This window comes from Raphanus sativus, chromosome 3 (genome assembly GCF_000801105.2).
Source record: "Raphanus sativus cultivar WK10039 chromosome 3, ASM80110v3, whole genome shotgun sequence".
NCBI classification, from domain to species: Eukaryota; Viridiplantae; Streptophyta; class Magnoliopsida; order Brassicales; family Brassicaceae; genus Raphanus; species Raphanus sativus.
The window spans coordinates 11,015,720-11,036,299 of NC_079513.1; the positions used below are offsets into that span (position 1 = coordinate 11,015,720).

The following is a 20,580-nucleotide window of genomic DNA, read 5'->3' on the forward strand; positions in this document are numbered from 1 at the left end:
GGAACCAAGGCATCTGAAGCTATATCCATCTTAAGAGAAAACTACCAAAATTAGGTCCAAAAAACACATGTTATCCCTTGATTCTCACGAGAAAATCAAGGAATAAGGGGTAAACTGTTGGGAAAAAATATTCAAGTGCAAGTTTTCTCCAGCTTCCGGATAGGCCCTCGACTTCAGACCCTTGCTTGAGAAGAAACCAGAGACCGACCCCTGCTATAGATCCAACCCTCTTGATCAGACCGACCCTTGAAGCAAAATAGAAGTTTTCCGCCTGAGAGAAAACTTCCATTTTCTGATTATGGAAGAGTTCACCCTAGTTTAAACCGACGCTACAACTATAAAAGGGGAGCCAAAACCCTAGAACAAGGGATCAACTTTCAGAGGCTAAGAGACTAGAGTTTAGGCGACTTAGAACTAGGTTTATACACCAACGTTGTAGTCCCGAATCATAGACTCAATAATATATCTCAATAAGCCACAATTCCTTACTCTTTATACAAATCTTCTAGTGTTCCGTAGTACTAAAACGACCCTACACAAAAATACCATAACAACCTTCTCAATGGAAGACCCCGGGAATTTGATCGCCGAGTTTTCCATGATGGGTTCCTAAATACATATACCTTCTCTATGGACAACCGCAAGTTTGTCCTTAAGTCATCCCCTCTCACGCATCAGTCACCACCAGCGATTCCTGTTCTCATGCTACAGAGCTCCCTGCTTGAAAATGCAATGCGCGAAGAATGTTTTGTCATCTTACTTCTTTGCAAAGCTTCAACCTCAGAATGTGTCGCTAATATCCCGACACCTTTTACTAGCATTGTCTGTGAATTCACATTGTATTTCCAAAGGATTTATGATATACCATGAATTTGATCCACTTTTAGTCAAGGTATATTAGTATTTTAGGATATATTATATCCATTCTTGGGTCTATATTGCATATTTATAGGTTCAGGAGCTAATGAAAGAACGATGATGATTTTGGAGCATTTTGGAGCACTTTAGAGTTCATACCCGAGAGGACCATATCGACCACCCGAGGTCGACAAGGAGAGATGCGCGTCGATCAATGCACACTCAGTGCTATCGATCGACACTTAACCGCAGAAGCCCGGATTTGGTCACAGCCGACTTGAAGCCCAAGACACCATCTATCGACCAAAACACCCCTGACGAGTTTTAACCTAATTTTCTTAGTACTTATGTCATGCCTATGTGTTTAGGCACAGACATGGTTTTTACAAGAGTTTCTTTAGTTTCTTTGTTTTTGGTGAGAGAGAAAATTATCAAACTGAGAGCAATCTTGAACACCTTTTATTTTATCTATCTATGAAGCTTTTTATGATTATGCTTGTGATTTACGTAGCCATGTCTGAGTAAACACCTTTGTTAGATTTAGGGTTCAAATAGGTATGAGGGATTAGCCAAAAATATGATTACCTGAGCATGCGATATTCATCTTAGAAGATCATGCATAATGCTTGTGTAGGAGTAGCTAACCTACACATGAATACAGAGATATCAAGCCTTGGATCTATCTTCTCAGAGCTAGTAATTTACCTGGAACCAGTGACAGCTGACTGGGTATTTACTTGGCGAACTGTATTCAATCACACGCTTAAAACTTGCTAGTAGCGCATAGATCGATACTCCTATATAGTAATTGATCGATAGACGCGGGGCACATATCGATCGACATCGGCGACAGCACATCGCGACACCCTAACCTATGACTCGCCAAAGGGGTGTTTCTTCGGTTCTAGTAATAGATGGTCACAACGACAGTTGGGATATTGCTTAGTTGGGTTCTTTAATATCATGCAAGCATCTCATATAGGCATTCATACCTCTATAATCCTGATGACCTAAATAGTAATCATAGATCTAACTTCTTTAAATCATACTTGTTAACCCCAATCAATCACTATTGAGTAATTGTCCTACTCAAACCAGTTATTAATTTACTTGTTACTTACTGTTTTGAAAATCTCAAACCTAACTTATTTAAGATAAGATCTACTGATTCCTCAGCTCCATCGATCCCTAAATACTACAATTGACCTTTTTGATGAGATTAGTATTGCTATAGGGTAATTTGAGCAAGTATTAAATTTGGCGCCGTTGCCAGGAGCTTTGATCGTCATTAGATTTTATTTAAGTTTAGGTTTTACTTTTTGTTACTTTTTAATTTGTCACTGGTAAATTTTTCTTTCTTCTCTTTTCAGGTGCATGCCCAGCATAACCAGAAGCAAGGAAAACAATGATTTATTGTCTGCTGACCCCGCTGCTTTGGAATGCTTAATCCGCAAACAGATCCGTTCCGCATCGATCGATACACCTGCCTGTGAATCGACTGATTTTCATCACCAATCGTCTACTGAGTTTCAGACACCGCCGAGCGATACCAGTTCACTGACATGGATCGATCTCACTCTGACATCAATCGATACTATTCCATCCACATCGACTGATACTCTTCAGTACCTGTCGACTCACATCTTTCATCCGAGATCGACCGATATCACTACTGGCATATCGATCGATACTGAGAACATGGTCGCGACGTTGATACTCCGAGAAGATAGAGAAGAAAACATGCGTAATCAAGATGGTCACCTGCTTAATGCAGCAGGTCAAAAGATCAATGATCAGGGGGCTTCAATCCCTGATCTAGAAGCTGAATCTGCTGCAGCTGCTCCTCAAGCTGCAGAAGAGGCCACTAGAAATAGTTCACTGGCTGACTACAACCGTCCAGATCCATACCGCCAAAAGATCTGCAATCCGTCCTCCAGAAATTCAGAGGGCTGATTTTGAGGTGAAGCCTATTTACTACACTTGTAGGACAGATACCCTACAGTGGAGCATCTAACGAGCATCCTATGGACCATCTAGAGAGATACGAGGATCTCATATCAGTTGTCAAAGCTAATGGAGTACCAGCTGACTACCTACTTTGCAAGCTTATCAAGCACTCTCTTACTGGAAAATCTTTGAAATGGCTTAAGCAACTACCACCAGGATCTCTTACATCCTGGAATGACATCAAGAATGCTTTCTTGATCAACTTCTTTGATGAGGCACGCACAAAAGACTTGAAGAGCAAGATTGCTACTTTTATGCAGAAGCCTGCAGAACCTTTCAGACGATGTTGGGTTTGTTTCAAGATCTATTAGAGAGACTGTCCACACCATAGATTCAACCAAGTGCAGCTGCTTAGCACTTTCTTCAGAGGATTAGATCTGGTCTACTAGCCAACTCTAGTTACATCTAGTGAAGGAAACTTCAAAACCAGGAATCCAGAAGAGACTGTGGGATTTATTGAGAACTTGGAAACTAGCAACAATACCAAGAACACTGACTATGAGAGAAGAAAAGCTGCCAATGCCCTAGGAAAGGAGCAGTTGTTAGACATGCAAACCAAGCTAAACAGTGTTAACAAGATACCGAAGAAGCAAGTTAGCTTCGCTGAAGAAGTAAAAGCTGAGGAAGAGGATGTGAACTACATAGAAGGATTCCATAGATATGGGAATCAGAATCAAAACATGAACATCTCTGGCAACAGTAAGAGGAGTAATTTCAACCAGAATTGGCAGTACCAGAAACCCTTCAGCAACAACAACTACAACAGTAACAAGAATCTCACCAATTCTTTCTACCAGAATCCACCACCACCTACTCAGGAGAGCAAGATTGGAGCCATGCTTGACTCATTTCTAGAGGGTCAACAGAAGCTCACAGTGGATATCAATGGGAAGATAGATGTTGTGTACAACAGCTTGAGCACTCATGTGAAGAAATTGGAGACACAGGTGGTTCAGACTTCAGAAGCTATTAAAAGGTAATAAGCCTTCATCAAAGGGAGAGAAGAAGATCTCATCAATGCTATTGTGGTAGAAGATTTCTGGGAAATGGATGAACATGGGAACCCCCATAGAAAGGATGTTGAAGCCGGAGACTCAATGAATGTCGACACCCATCGATCGATACAAGATGATTACGATCGATCGACATGGGAAGAAGACTATCGTTCAATGTTTGAGATACCGAATCGATCGACAGATTCCATGAGGTATACGGCTACGAGTAAACCAGTCCGGATCATGACACACGAAGAGTTTGCAGAGAAACACCCAAACCCACTCCACCCTTTCGCTGATCGATCAGAAGAGGAAGAAATCGATCACCCTACTGCTACCCCCATCGATCGACATGACACCTCTGTCATCGATCGATGCGAACCTATTACACCCCGCTTCCAAAGATCGACGTAGCCCTACTCGATGCACTCAAATCCCGACCCAAACCTTCAGATAACCCAATAGAAAAGGTCGAGGATACATCAGAGCCTATGGAGATAGAAAAGGAAAGTGCAAAGAGAACCTTAAGAAAAAGGAAAGAGAAGGTTTCCAAGCACCTTAAAAGAGAGGCTAACACAAAGGAGTTGGAGAACTTCAAGAAGAGAGTTTTGAAGATCCCAACATATAGACCTTTTGAAGAAGCATACTTCACACACAGGTTGTGGATGTTCTTCAGAGAGACAAGAGTAACAGAGGCTGACATTGAGAAGATGTTCAACCAAATCAGAGATGAGCTGTAGAAGAAGATTACATTGAAGAAGAAGAGTGATCATGGGGGGTTCATTATCTCATGCCGTATTAGGGGCACTGAATTCACCTATGCACTATGTGATACATGAGCATCAACCAGCATCCTACCAAAAGTTATGGCAGACCACCTAGGTCTGAAGATAGAACCTACAAAGGAATTCTTTTGGTTTGTAGATTGTTCAAAGAAAAGTTCACTGGGAATCACCAGAGACCTTGAGGTACAGATTGACAATGCCCTAGTTCCAGTTGACTTCCATGTCCTAAACATCAAAATAAATTGGAACTCTTCTTTATTACTTGGAAGAGCATTTTTAGCCACTGTTGGAGCTGTTTGTGATTTGTAAACAAACAAGATGTGTTTGACACTGATCAACCCGAAGATTCACTATGATCCAGTCAAGATTGTCAAGCCACAGACATCATGTAACCAGCCTCCAGATGAAGCTAAACTCGTAGACATTTGCTACTGTGAGTCGAGTACGAGATAGAGTACTCGGAATCGATCGACAATCACACATAATCGTCGATCGACACAGCTAACCAGCCATCGATCGACCAGTCTGTCATCACATCGATAGATTCAGGCGACAGTTTTTCACTCCAAATCGATTGATAGTACACTTATGTACGAAGTTAATTTCCGATGATTATTCAGTTGGGAGTTGGGAAGCAGACTACTACCAGCCTACATGCGCAGTAGAGATACATGAAGAAGAGCATGATGAGGAATACATAAGGGAAAGAGAAGTAGAATACTTGTTCCTCCGCAGAGAAGAAGAGTATGATGAAGACTACAACAGGAACATCCCATATACTTACACCCAAGATGTATACCACCCTCCAGTGGATACAAGGGATGATGAGTATGATGAGGATTACTGGGAAGAAAGAGAGATTGAGTACTCTTTCCTTCGCAGAGATGAAGTGCCCACCCGATGTGTTTTCCACCCATTCATCCCATCACGACAGTATGAAGACACCTACCAGGAAGGCACCAGTCACAAACCGATCCAGAGATCAGACAAAGCGAAATCGATCGACACAACCCATTGTGTATTGATCGATACAAAAGTTTCTACAGAGCGATTTGATTTGCCAGCACACTACTATCCTATCTTTGCCCTAGAAGCTACTACACCTTCCCAATATGAGGAAGAACACGAAATGAACCGCAAGGAAGCACGTGCTATAGATCTACAAGGAGTTCTCACTAGATATGGATCTCCATCACATGGAACCATACTACCAGAATCGAGCGATGCAATACCGTCAGCATCGATCGACACTAGTCCAAGGCGAGGACAACACGAGGAAAATCGATCGACACGCCTGTTAGCGAATCGATCGATACAGGTCTAGCCGACATGAAGAAATTTGGAAATTCCAAATTTGGAAAAGTGGTTGATAAAAAGCACTATAAAGGAACCACGGGGTAGAAGATATTTCTCAAACCCTAGAAGCAGTCAAGATGCATCAGCCACATTCCAAACCTCAAGCATATGGAGAAGCATTCAGTTGCAGACTTCCCCATCAGCTACACAACACAAATCAATCGACAAGCAGTCCTCAGCATCGATCGATACTCAACCCTTACCATCCGATTCTCATAATCATGCTAAGTTAGAAAATGAATTTCTAACACCATATGATTTTGGTAATTTCAGGGACACAGAAGGCCAAGTAGGAGCTGGAAAGAGGCCAATGAAAGCTATATCCAATCCTTACAGTAGAGAAGAGATAGATGAGATACTCACAAAGGCTCACATCACGCAAATCGATTCCCTCAATTATTTCAAGTGGAGGATCGATAGTGTTTACCATTCGCTCAATCAAAAGATTACATGGCTAACAAAAAACATGGAGTTCCTTGCAGATGACATCAAATCCATTATCCAGAGACAGACAAGAGAAACTCCAGCAAGAAATTATATGCCCTCAACATCGACCGATGACAGATGGATACCGTCGACCGATGCGGATTACCCAAGATTGATCGACAGAAACTTCGAGCAACTCGATTCTCGAAGGAAGATATTTCCATCGATTGATACGCCTACACGTATATCGATCCCTTTTCCGCAAGAAGAAGCCACGAAATACCATCAATCGATCGACATCATCACTGCTTTACCGATCGACGAGAGAAAACCAGCACTCTTCAAAGCTTTGAAAAGGGAGATAAACAAAATCATTGCGACAAACAACCAATGGGATGCAGAAAGCCTACAGAAGAAACTTGATGTATTCTACTGCAGCATCCACGGCAACATGGATTGGATAAGCAAGAGAGGAGAACTTATGCAAAATGAGTTTGGATTTTCTACGCAACAAGCAGAAGACGTCAAGAATCGATCGACGCAAGAGAAGTCGCATCGATCGATTGCTGCACCAACCAAGATGAATGGAATTCAGAATTCCATTACAAACCAAAGTATGGATCTAGAACCAATGAGGGACAGAAGCAAAGCTGGACAGATACATCAGAAAATCCAGCCACACAAAGAAGAAAAGCTACACACACTAAAGAAGAAGTTGACAAGATGATCGCTGAGATTTATGAAGCCTTACAGTTTGCAGAGGATGAGTATAACAGAAAGTTTGATGCGGTCTATGATTCATTTGATGGCCACTTCAACACCTTGTACCCACGGACAGACAGTTTGGGCAAGGAGATAAAGGCTATTCAGAGATATCTTTCAACTAGGAAATCGACCGACATGCCAACACATGCATCGCTCGATACAGGCAACCCAAAATCGATCGACTACGCAACAGTTGCATCGACTGATACTGATGCACCATCAGTCCGACAAGAACCAAGCATGGCTGCGCTATATGCAATGCAAGACGAAATGACAGATATGTCATGATACTTTTATTCCAAGATTGGAGACCGTCATCGCATTGAGAACTTTGAGAGGCGACTACAACTGCTAACAGACGATTTAGCAGATATGCACCAGAGATGGACCAGATCAGATGATGCCACAAGAAGCCTCACTGCAACTCAGTCCACAGAAGAATGAGATGCTTGCACACCAGCAAACAAATGCTCCAACCACAACTAAGTCATTCAACCTCCAAAGTCAAGCTAAAAGACTATAGCCCTGTTCGTTCTTCAGACGCAGCGTCACAAGCTGCGACCAAAAATTAACGAACAAATGGAAGAAATTTTAACTGTCTGTTTTATATAATTATTGTCGCCGGCGTCTGTCAGTACTCGTCTTTTCCGTTTTTTGCTTGCCGCTGCAAATAACAGCGTCTCCCGCTCATCCATTGTGGTGTCGCTGGCGTCCATGATTTCACCTTCTAACTCTCTAATTTGATTGGTTGCTGAGCTGTCAATTAACTTCTTTTACATTTTTTTCATCGCGAGTGGTTGACGCTGCGTTCACCGAACGAACAGGGCTTATAACAAAGCGCTGAGTGGGAGCCAACCTACTATTAGGTATTACTACTATTTTTTATCTATGTTTACTACTTATTTTCGTCATTATTTTATGCAGGTCTTATAAAAAAGGATCCAAGTAGACGTTTACCTTCTCTATCGACCGACGCGACCAAGTCGACATCGATTGGCGACATTACATCCGCCATAATTGACACTCTTTCATTCACATCGGTCGATATGGTATCGATCATGTATAACGTTCTAACTTGTTAAAATTCAGTACTTATAATTATGGTTTTTATAAACTCCGATTGTTTTACATTGGGGACAGTGTAATTTAAGTCTGGGAGAGATTACTAATTATTATCTACTATTTTGAGTCTTATAAAAATGTTTTTCAAAAAAAATTATTGAGTCAAGAAGGGGACAATGATCTTATTGATATTTTGCTTATCATTAACCACTTTCTAGACCAGTTTTAGATTTACTGATTACAGAAGTGCTTGAGATACTAAAGTGGATCAACATGTCTACTATGTTTGCACTTACTGAGAATGTTTGAAGGAACCAAAGCTGACCTCCAACCTAATACTGACATCACTTGCTTGTCTTGGAGTTTTGTATACATGTGATCAGATTCTTCAAACAAGTCTGGAAGGTAAAGCTTTGTACATTTGCTTCTTTCTCTCTCAATTTCGAAATATTAGGATAGATTATATATGAAAAAAAAAATAGAGAAAGATTTATATTTATTATTTAAGAAAAGAATTCGAACAGGACTTGGTGGCAACAACCATTAAGGCTTGACTCATAAGAATTTTATAGGTAAAGGATTTGAACATGACTTGGTGGCTACAACCATTAAGGCTTGCTTCATATAAATCCTAGGATATATGTTAAAAAGAAGTGAACATGATTTGGTGGCTAAAACCATTAAAGCTTGATTCATAGAAGCCTGTCCAATCTTGGTCAATAAATCTACATATAGTAGAATTGACTAGGAGAGAAATTAGAAGAGAGAAAGAATATGAACTACTGTTTATCTGCAGGTCGAGATACTTGTTTGAACATCCTTGCATCTTGTGATCGATATTCCCAAGGTAAAGCCTACACATTTATTCTATGCAAGAACTGAGGTTAGTAGAGGGGAATGTTAGACATGATAGGTTAAGTTGCTGACTAGGAGAACTTGGTTGTTATACTAGGAGATTGTATAGTGAACTTTTGTAGTTAGGATGTTTATAATTTGGATTGCACTACTAGAAAGATATGATTAAGATTGATAGACATGAGTCCCTGCTGTTTTCAAACCTTTTCTAGAGACTACCAATTGTTTTTACTTGAGGACAAGCAAAATGTTAAGTCCGGGGGAGTTGATATACCATAAATTTGACCCACTTTTAGTCATGGTATATTAGTATTTTAGGATATATTATATCCATTCTTGGGTCTATATTGCATATTTATAGGTTCAGGAGCTATGGAAGAAAGATGATGATTTTGAAGCATTTTGGAGCACTTTAGAGTTCATACGCGAGAGAACATTATCGACCACCCGAGGTCGACAAGGAGAGACATGCGTCGATCAATACACACTCAGTGCTATCGATCGACACTTAACCGCAGTCTAATTTTCTTAGTATTTATGTCATGCCTATGTGTTTTGGGCCTTTGGCACATACACGGTTTTTACAAGAGTTTCTTTAGTTTCTTTGTTTTTGGTGAGAGAGAGAGAGTTATCAAATTGAGAGCAATCTTGAACACCTTTTATTTTATCTATCTATGAAGCTTTTAATGATTATGCTTGTGATTTACTAAACCATTAGATTCTGACCCGCCCTTTAAAGGGCGGGTATATTTTTTATTTTAATTTAATTCTCATATTTGTGTTTTATTTGTAATTATATTTGTATTTTTCTTCGTAATCATATTTGTATATAAATCTTAGTTAAAATATATTTTAATTAAATAATAGAAATTTAAAAATTAATCCGCAATATTGCCGGTCAAACCCGCCAAACCGTGAATTTTAATTTTGTTTTGATCAAAAAATATGACCGGCAAAAACCCGCAGACAAATAATTTGTACCGACACCTACCCTATTTAATTTTTCGGATATCTGCGGGTTAGAAATTTTAAAAAAATAATTACTTAATTTAATTATTATAAAAAATTATAATACAAAATATAAAAATATGAAAATATATTTATAATAAAAATTATATATTTTAAAAATTTAACATTGTTTTTTGTTACCATATATTTAAAAAAGTGTTTATTTTTATTTTTAAATACTTTTCGGGTCGGCAGATATCCGCAATCCAAAATCTACCGACCCACACCCACCCCGAATAAAATACTCATAACCCGTATCCGCAAATCAATTTTTTCAAATAGTTGAATTAAATTTATGAGCCACCCTTAAACTGATGGATATATTTTTTGTTTTATATTTATTAAAATCAACTTTTAGCTTCTTTTGAAAAAAAACTGGAAAATTTTGAATATTTTAAAAATATTGGAGTGATTCAATTCTATCAGGATATTAGAATAATTGTTATCATACATAATAGTACTTCTTATCTTTTATAAACCTATATATATTGAAGTTGATTTTAGTAATTAAAATAAATTAGATAAAAACTCTTACAATATATAATAACTTAATGGCAACTACATATGAAATTTGTAGATTAATGCGAGAATATATTAGTTAGAAGTTCCAGGATTTTGAAAATAATTTGTTTATTGATTTAGTTAACAAACTGAGTTAATTTATACTTCTTTGGTTATAATGAGATATACTAATTAATATATAATCTACTAACTATAAGGTAAAAATTGAGACTACTTTAGTAAATGTCTATTAAAACTTGTGTTTAACAGTCAATCTCTTTATGAAATCTATAATATATGACTAAATTATTTTCTCAAAAAATATACATGACTAAATAAAATATTATTTATGTAGTTCCACTATGCAAAGTACTATATCAAATTTTATAGTATTTTTAAGTGGCTACTATATTCAATACAATTAAATCAGGATTTTTTTTAGATTTGCCTTTACTTTTACTTGGCATATTACTTTTAACAGTCAATTTCGTTATGAACTCTATAATACATGACTAAATTATTTTCTCAAAAAATATACATGACTAAATAAAATATTATTTATGTAGTTCCACTATGCAAAGTACTATATCAAATTTTATAGTATTTTTAAGCGGCTACTATAATCATATATTAAGTTACTCTACACAAATCTTTATGCAGTTTCTGTGATGAATTTGTTAAATCATTAATCTTAACACCAAGGATAAAGTTCTTGATGGTGTTTGAAAAATATATATTAAAAAACGTGTGATATAATGTATAAGAAGATAAATCTGCATAAAGTAACTTGTGTCATTTCTATATAGGATTATTTAATATGTCGATAGAGTGGAAATTATTGTTACTGTTAATAAGGTGATTAATTAGTTAATAGGTTATATAGTTGGTCTCTTTTCCATTTACAAAACTACCCTTAATGAGTTTTTAAATATTAGGCAAATCCATGATGGTATGAAAAGTAATATGCCAAGTAAAAGTAAGGGCAAATCTAAAAAAAGGATCCTGATTTAATTGTATTGATGTCTGAGTAAACACCTTTATTAGATTTAGGGTTCAAATAGGTATGAGGGATTAGCCCAAAATATGATTACTTGAGCATGCGATATTCATCTTAGAAGATCATGCATAATGCTTGTGTAGGAGTAGCTAACCTACACATGAATACAGAGATATCAATCCTTAGATCTATCTTCTCTGAACTAGTAATTTACATGGAACAAGCGACGGCTGACTGGGTGGATTACTTGGCGAACTCTATTCAACCTCACGCTTAAAGCTTGCTAGTAGCGCATAGATTGATACTCCTATAGAGTAATCGATTGATGGACGCGAGGCACATGTCTATCGACATTGGCGGCAGCACACCGGTTGACGCCCTAATCTATGACTCGCCAAAGGGGTGTTTCATCGGTTCTAGTAATAGATGGTCACAACGACAGTTGGGCTATTGCTTAGTTGGATTCTTTAATATCATGCAAGCATCTCATATAGGCATGCATACCTCTATAATCTTGATAACCTGAATAGTAATCCTAGATCTAACTTCTTTAAATCATACCTGTTAACTCAATTCAATAACTATCGAGTAATTGTCCTTCTCAAACCAGTTATTAATTTACTTGTTACTTACTGTTTTGAAAATCTCCAACCTAGCTTAGTTAAGATAAGATCTACTGATTCCTCAGCTCCCTGTGGATTTGATCCCTAAATACTACAATTGACCTCTTTTGATGAGAATAATATTGCTATATGGTAATTTGAGCAAGTATCAATTTACAAGAAGGTCTCCCTCCTGTTAGGGACATTCAACACCGAATTGACTTCATCCCTGATGCGTCCTTACCCAACAGGTCACATTACTGGATGAGTCCCTGCGAACATGAAGAGTTGCGACGCCAAGTGGAAGAACTAGTCTCCAAGGGATTCTTGCGTGAAATTCTAAGTCTGTGCACAGTTCCAGGTTTGGTAATTCCCAAGAAGGGTGCTTCGTGGAGAATGTGCGTTGATAGTAGAGCCATCAATAAGATCACGATCAGATACTGCTTTCCTATTCCAAGGCTAGATGATCTACTTGATCAAATCGGCACTGCAAAGATCTTTTCTAAACTCGACCTTAAAAGCGGGTATCATTAGATTATTATCAATCCAGGAAAAGAATGGAAAACTACATTCAAAACTCGAGAAGGTCTATTTGAATGGCTCATCATGCCTTTCGGGTTATCAAATGCTCCAAGTACGTTTATGTGAGTGATGATCCAAGCACTGCGTCCTTTTATTGGGAAATTCGTTGTGCTCTTCGACGATATTCTAATATTCAGTTCATCTTTGGAAGCACACTTGGGTCATCTTCGTTAAATCCTCACGGTCCTTCGCAGGGATCAGTTCTTCGCTACATTAAAGAAGTGCGAGCTCAGTTCGTCGGAGGTCCAGTTTCTGGGTTATATTGTGTCCGATAAAGGCTTGTCTGTGGATCCTGGAAAAATCTCAGCTAACAAATCATGTCCAACACTAACTACAATTACGGAGGTACAAAGTTTCCATGGTCTTGCATTTCTTTACTGCTGGTTCGTGTATCAATATAGTAGCTTGCTGGCTCCCATTACGGATACAATCCGCAACGGTCGATTTCACTAGACACCAGAAGCTGATAAAGCGTTTACTCTTATTAAAGAGAAGCTTTGTTTAGCACCTATTCTTGCATTGCCTGACTTTACCTTTGTCTCCAAGTTACATTGTGATGCATCCAAGGTGGTATTGGTGTTGTACTTAGTCAAAAAGGGCGACCCATAGCTTTCTACAGAGAAAAGTTAGCATGCGCACACTCACAGTATAGCACTTATGATGTGGAGTTTTATTCCATCGTCCAAGCTGTTAAGCATTGGCGCCATTATCTATTCCACAAAAACTTCGTGCTATATACTGATCATGATGCTTTAAAGCATTTTAGTAGTCAAGGGAAAGTCTCTTTGTGTCAAGCTTCGTGGATAGCTTACTTGCAGCAGTGTATCTTCATGATCAAGCATACTTCAGGCTGATGGCCTTAGCCGACACCACTCTCTTTTGGCCGTTTTACATTCATATGTCCAAGGGTTTGATATATTTGCTGATCTCTATGCTACAGATCCGTTTTCGGTCCTATCTTTCAGGTAGCATCAATGAACAATACGGCTGACTACACTTAACCCTGAAGAGTTTCTTTTTTGCAGTACGCAGCTTTGTATTCTAATGTGCAGTTTGCGTCTTCAGATTATTGCAGAACTTAATATGGAGGGACATGTTGGACGAGATCGCACCTTACAACTGCTAGTCTCTTCTTACTTCTGGCCTTCTCTCTGGCGCGATGTCGAACTCACTCGTTATGTCGTGTGTCAACATTCCAAGGGTAATGCGACTAATGCTGGTCTCTAAATGCCGTTGCCTATTCCCACACAAACTTGGGAAGATATCAGTATTGACTGCATCTTAGGCTTACCTCGGACTCAACGAGGCTTTGATTCAATCTTCGTTGTAGTTGATCGCTTATCTAATATGGCTCACTTTATTCCATAAAAAATACTATTGATGCTTTGAAGGTGACGTCTTTATTCTTCTGTGACATCAATCGTCTTCATGGATTGCCTCTTTCAATTTTATCGGATCGTGATTCGCGTTTGCTCGGACAATTTTAGCGATCTCTATGGAAGCAGCTGGGTACGTCGTTGGATATGAGTTCTGCTTACCATCGTCAGACGGACGGCCAGGCAGAAGTCACAAATCGTTCACTGGGAAATCTTTTGCATTGTCTCGTTGGAGATTCAATCAAGACGTGGGAATGTGCAGTTGCCGCATGCCGAGTTTGCACATAACCATTCTTTGAACCGCAGCCTTGGATTTTGCCCTTTCAGGTTGTTTATCGTATCATTCCACGAGCTCCAGTAGACATTTCCACTTTCTCGGATCGTACTCGCATCCATGGCACTGCCTTGACTTCTGTGGATGCTCTTGTAGATGTTCATGTCAAAGCCATGGCAAATTTTGAGGCCTCTACTTCAAAAAAAAAGTCCGCGGATACACATATGCGTCGTCTTGTCTTTGACTTTGGCAATTTTGTATGGACTTAACTTACTCGTGATCGTATGCCAGCTCATGCTTACAATAAGTTGAAGGCTAAGATGATTGGTCCTCTTGAGGTCTTGGAGCGCATAAATGATAATTTCAACTTCAGATGTATTCAACGTCAAGTACTTAACCCGTTATGTTCCTGCCAGTTATACTTCAGATACATGGTCGAATCCTTCTTACCCGGGGACTCCTGATGCAGCAACATCATTGAGTTTGGCGCCAATATAACCAAAGTTGCAAAGATTCAAATTCGTTTTGGTTTTAGTTATTTCTTTTTTATGTCGGTGTTTCTTGTTTGTTATTCCTTATTAGAATAGGTTATAAGATCCTTATCCTGATATTATTGTCGAAGGGAAGGGGTTATATAAACTTAGAGCTTTTGCTTTTAAATACCTTGTGCGATTCGATTCAATTCGTCTCTTAATAAGTTGGTATTGAGAAGTTATCGAAAGAAACTCTTGATCGATTCAAGAACAGGTCTTGAAGAACCTTCAAAGTTCCTTAATCGACCGTTCACTCACACGTACGCTACGCCAATTATCATTTCTCAAAACTCCAAATTTGAAGTTTTGAAATTTTTTTTTTGTGACAAAAAATTTCTATAAATTCAAATATAGAGTTTTTTGGAGTTATAGAGTTATATAGTTTTTTTGAGATGCTGTAACAACAACATCAAAATACATAACTGAAAAAAAACGAAGCTAAACCCAATCACGCATGATATCATCTACGGAGCATTGCCTTGAGTGGAGGGAGAAGAAAGAGACGTCCAATTGCGACAGTTGAATGGTAGAAAGCTTTGACGGTTCTTGGATATAAGATTGGCAGTCCTGCTTCTGATTCAAGTTTTCCTACTCAGACTGAATTGTAGGAAGGGACACTTACTGCTTATGTGTTTGTGGTAGCTGATTGGTGATGACCGGGAACAGAGAGACGTAGCTAAGAGTATCTCCAATGTAAAACTCCATTTTTTCCTCCAAAATGGAGTAAAAGTGAATATGGAGTAAAATTGCTCCAACCCAACTCCATTTTTCACTCCATAATGGAGTCATGAACAAACAAAAAATAGATTACTCCATTTATGGAGTAAACTTCAAAATGGAGTGAGATATGAAGTTGGGTTGGAGCATATGTTACTCCATAATCACTTTTACTCCATTTTAGAGTTAAAAATGGAGTTGGGTTAGAGATGCCCTAAGGCAAGCTCATGTACAAACAACCACATTCTTTATATATTAAATAGCAAGTCGCCTCACCAATCAAATCATGACAGATGAAATATATTTTGAAAAAAATTATGATTAATGTTAATACAAAAATGAATTTTCGATTCCAGTTTTTAAAATTCTAAACAAAATCCTAAATTTTCTCTAATCATCAACTCCACGTTCAAAAAGTCTTGGTATATAATGGTTATGATTTTAAAGCTGTTTTATCTTCTATATAACTTCAGATCTATTAATTTTTACTTTCTATGTGATCTCTTTCTCTTGTGCGTTTTCTCATTCTTCTTTCCCGTTCTTCATTTGTCTTTTGAATTGAGATTTTTGACAAAACAAAAATCCAAATAAGTTGATGATCACAAAGCTTTGGCACCAACACAGATAACAGTATCTCCAAAGATAACAAAATATATGATTTCGTTTGCTAAGTTATTTGATTCCTATAATGAACTGAGAAATGGAAAAATAAAAAGTTTGGGAGAGTTGGCAGTCTGCAAATGATGGTTAAAATCAGGTTAGTGAAATTATGATTTGCATCATGTCAAATTTATATTTCATCAATTTTTTCTCTTCTAATCTACTTAAACTCTTTTATGTTTTTATTCTTTATATATTGGGAAACTACACGCTGAAAAAGCTAAACTTAAACAAAAAAAATCAAATAACATGTTTAAAATAGACTATTTCAATTTTTAGTTTGCTAAAATGTGTTATTTACGTTGTATTACTGATAATTCACGAAAATATAGTAATATCAACCTTCTTCGTAATAAATTCTTGCAACGATGATTAGTTTATAAGACACAGTTAACAGAGGTACATATTTACAATACACATTTTTTAGATGTTTGATATTTCAATACACAACAATAAATAAATTATATTTACCATTTTTTCTTCCTCTTTGAGTGCCAGGAATAATAGGCCAATATTGAGACAATCAAATTCGTCAACGATTAAAAAATATGAAATTTGAAAAATATCAATATGCTTCATGAATAATAAAAATATGGTTCTACAATGCAGGAAATTTGGTTTTATGAGAAAGCAAAAATATTTCCATGCACAGCATCGGCTCAATACTAGTTCTTGGATAATGGTAAACAATTGGGACCAAACTAATTTCACCTGAATAGTATAAATAAGTATTTGATTGGTTTTATGAATGGTCGCTACAAAGACAACTCTTCGTAGAACATATCAAATAAGTTCGGCTAGGGATGTATCGGTACGCTCCGACCACAAGGCTGGGACGAGTGTACAAAACATGTGGCTAGCAACGTAGGTGGCTTATGCTCATCCATTATGTACCGATACATCCCTAGCCGTTTGAAACCATTTTTTCTTCTCTTTGTCAACAAATGTGGAATTAAACCTTGATTGTGACAGAACTAGCACCAAATTGCTTTAAAAAAAAAAAAAAAAAAACTAGCACCAAGTTCACAACTACGTTTGATAGTATGACTTCGATTGTTCCCTAATATCATTGCTTTATTATATGATCACTTAACAGAACAATCAAATAGTGTTTCTAAAACAATGATCGAAATCTAAAAAAAACACATCATTTAATAACCAAACTGAGAAGAAATCAAATTAAGCTTAAATTGATGATGATAAATCTACACCGAACACAATTTGTTCAGATCTTCTCGAGCTTCTCCGCTTTCACAATAGGATTCGCCTTAGCGATCTTCTCCTTCCCGACCCGCTTGAAATCAAAAGTGCATTCGTGCTGCTCGGCGTACCTGTGGCTTCCACAAAACACGTACCCACACCTGCACCTGAAGCCAGTGATCCCCACGCGCCGCCGGCAAGTCAAACAACGTTTCGGATCTTGCGGCGGCTTCTGGTCCTCCTCGTGCTCGGTCGCTGGACATTTCTCCGGGTTCGTTGCGTTGACTTCTTTCAGATCTGAAGTCGGATCGGCTGGAGGAGGCGGCGGGGATACGGAGGAGGACGCAACAACGGCGGCGAGAGTCTGCTTGAGGGCGTTTTCGGCCGTGGAGTAGTTTTCCTGTTCGTGCTTTAGATCTCTAAAACATTTAGAGCACAGATTTTGCGTAGCGGTGTTTCCGAAGAAACCGCAATCGTTAGCGCATAACCGAGGTTCCTGAAGTCTGTGTTCTTCCGACATGATGTCTTGATCTGAATAATCAAAACTCCTGGTTAAATAAATTTCAGATCGATGACCGAAACAAGAACACGATCAATAGATCTAATCGGGTTTTGTGATATTCGAGAAGAAAAGAAAACGTTGAGAGATGTATATAAAAGCGGAGAGAAGATCGATGGAATGGGGAAGGAATATGAGAAAAGGGAATGTTGAGAGAGAAAAGGAAATGTTGAGAGAAGAAGTATGAGAAATGGAATTAATGACGAAGGAATCGGAAATAAATATTTATATATTTCCCTTTTGCCGTAAAATGGAAATCTGTGAAAATATGTGGAAGTTTTCTGTCAATGAAGGTTCCAGAAGCGCTCATATTATTTATAATGTTTAAATAAATTTTAGTAAAGAAAGTTGACAAAAAAATTGTAATAATTTATAGAAAAATTGTAATAATTTATAGAAAATCCGATCGTTTCCTTTTAATCTTGGTTATTTTCCTTCATTTCATTTTTAGAAAAAATTGCTAAAAGAGATTTAAAAAGCTTATTTTATTCAAAAATCAATTTCATTATTGTTTTTTTGTGTCAACTTTTCATTTTATTAAACGAAACCCAAAATGTAATTCACAAAATATTCAAATATAATATCCGACCTAGAACAAAGTCCATATAAACCACATAGATAAAGATGAAAGTATGGTGACATGTGGTTAATACGTGATCGTGTTTCCTCAATGGAGAAAGAAGAATGTGGTGCCGAACTTTTTGTTGAAAAACCTACAATCTCCATCTCAAACTTGCTTGAATCTGTTTGTATGTTTTTTCACCTTCGATTGCCGCCAATCGTAAGATCTTTTTCTCTAATTGTTGGATTTTATTAGGCCTGGGCATTTTACCCGGACCCGAAGACTCGACCCGAAACCGACCCGAAAAAACCCGGTCCGGGTAGGAACCGACCCGATCAAATTACCCTATCGGGTCTTGTTGTAGAGGACCCGCGGGTCTTGGACCCGACCCGACCCGAACCCGAAACCCGGCGGGTACCCGAATTAATAATATAAATTAAATAAAATGAATCAATGGGGAGTCGAAGACGGGTTATTTGTCTACATAGCAAAGGGGTCAGCCACTAGGAGACAACCAACTATTGTTCTATCTCGCATAGTTTAGTATATATACACATTTTAATATAATAAAAACACAAATTTTAAATAAAATGTCAAATATTTTCGGATATATTAATATTTTCAGATTTTTTTTTGTATTTTTAGGTATTTTTTAGGTTGAACCCGAACCGAACCCGACCCGAACCCGACCCAGAACCGAACCGATAAATTCTAGTTACCCGAATGGGTCCAACTATATAAGACCCGACCCGACCCGGACCCGGTACGACCCGAACCGATCCGGAACCGAAAATTTGAAATTACCCTATCGGGTCCTAAACTCCTAGACCCGAAAGACCCGGACCCGGAAGGACCCGGCCCGAACCCGACCCGACGATCCGAATGCCCAGGCCTAGATTTTATAATAGGGAAGAATTTTAGAAGAAAATGATAGAAACTTGTAGGAACACTAATCTCTTATGGCAGCTCCAACTCATCTAAAAATATGTCCTAAATCTCTGAAGCTTGATCCAAACCTCAATTTCATTATTGTTAAACATCTATTTCATAACTAGACCCATATCACAATTCTAAATAGTTCAATTTGTGTGGAAGCACATGACATATTGGTCAAAGTTTAAATATTTCTACATCAGTTTTGATGTTCGATTTTAAGAGAAAAAATGATTTTTTGCAGCAGATTATAAAATGCAAGGTTTTCAAAGGTTCCAACGGTTGTAATCGTTGCAGAGAGAGTCTATTCATTGAAGATGTCGTACATACGAAACCGTTCGTCGATACAACTTTACGGAGAGAGAGTTTCATCTTGGAATTGATGTTCATGCTTCATCATGTTCTTTTTTTTTAACATCAAAAGGCTATTATATTACTCAAACTTGAGGTGGTCTGGGTAACCAGACCGGAATAGAACAACCAAAGTAACAAAGAGAACGATGAAGAGTACAGCAGTTCTAGCTAACGAATCAAATACTACATTTTGATTCCTTGGGATATAGTGGATGGTGAATTCCGTAAAGCACATCTTCAGAGTATTTATCATTTCCATCTCCATAGAAAATGTTGGCCATGCATGTGGTTCCATTATCATTGCGATTAGATCCTTACAATCTATCCCAAATCTTTGGCAATCCAAGTGTTGCAGCATTGTCTCCATTGCCCATTTTAAAGCTTCAAGTTCCGAGTATAATGGTGTTTCGCGTCTTCTCAGATTTCTTGTCCCCATAAGTTGGAACTTTCCCATTTTATCCTTCCAAGCCCATCATATTCTAGTGAAGTGGTTAGTGGAGGTCCATGAACCATCCACCATGCAAATGTCACCCAAGCTTAAGACTTGTGAATGATGTGAACTTTGTTCCATTGGAACTATCGGTACCATATTTCTCGCATTGTGCCATGCCTG

General features: G+C 38.0%; 1 protein-coding gene across 1 annotated transcript; it reads right to left on the reverse strand.

Moving 5' to 3' along the window:
- Window positions 1-17,363: 17,363 nt before the first annotated feature.
- LOC108844175 (zinc finger A20 and AN1 domain-containing stress-associated protein 3) lies at window positions 17,364-18,322 on the reverse strand. The gene has a single exon (XM_018617391.2). It carries the CDS (start codon window positions 18,077-18,079, stop codon window positions 17,585-17,587), a length of 495 nt encoding a protein of 164 aa, XP_018472893.1. The 5' UTR covers window positions 18,080-18,322; the 3' UTR covers window positions 17,364-17,584.
- Between the last annotated feature and the right edge of the window lie 2,258 nt (window positions 18,323-20,580).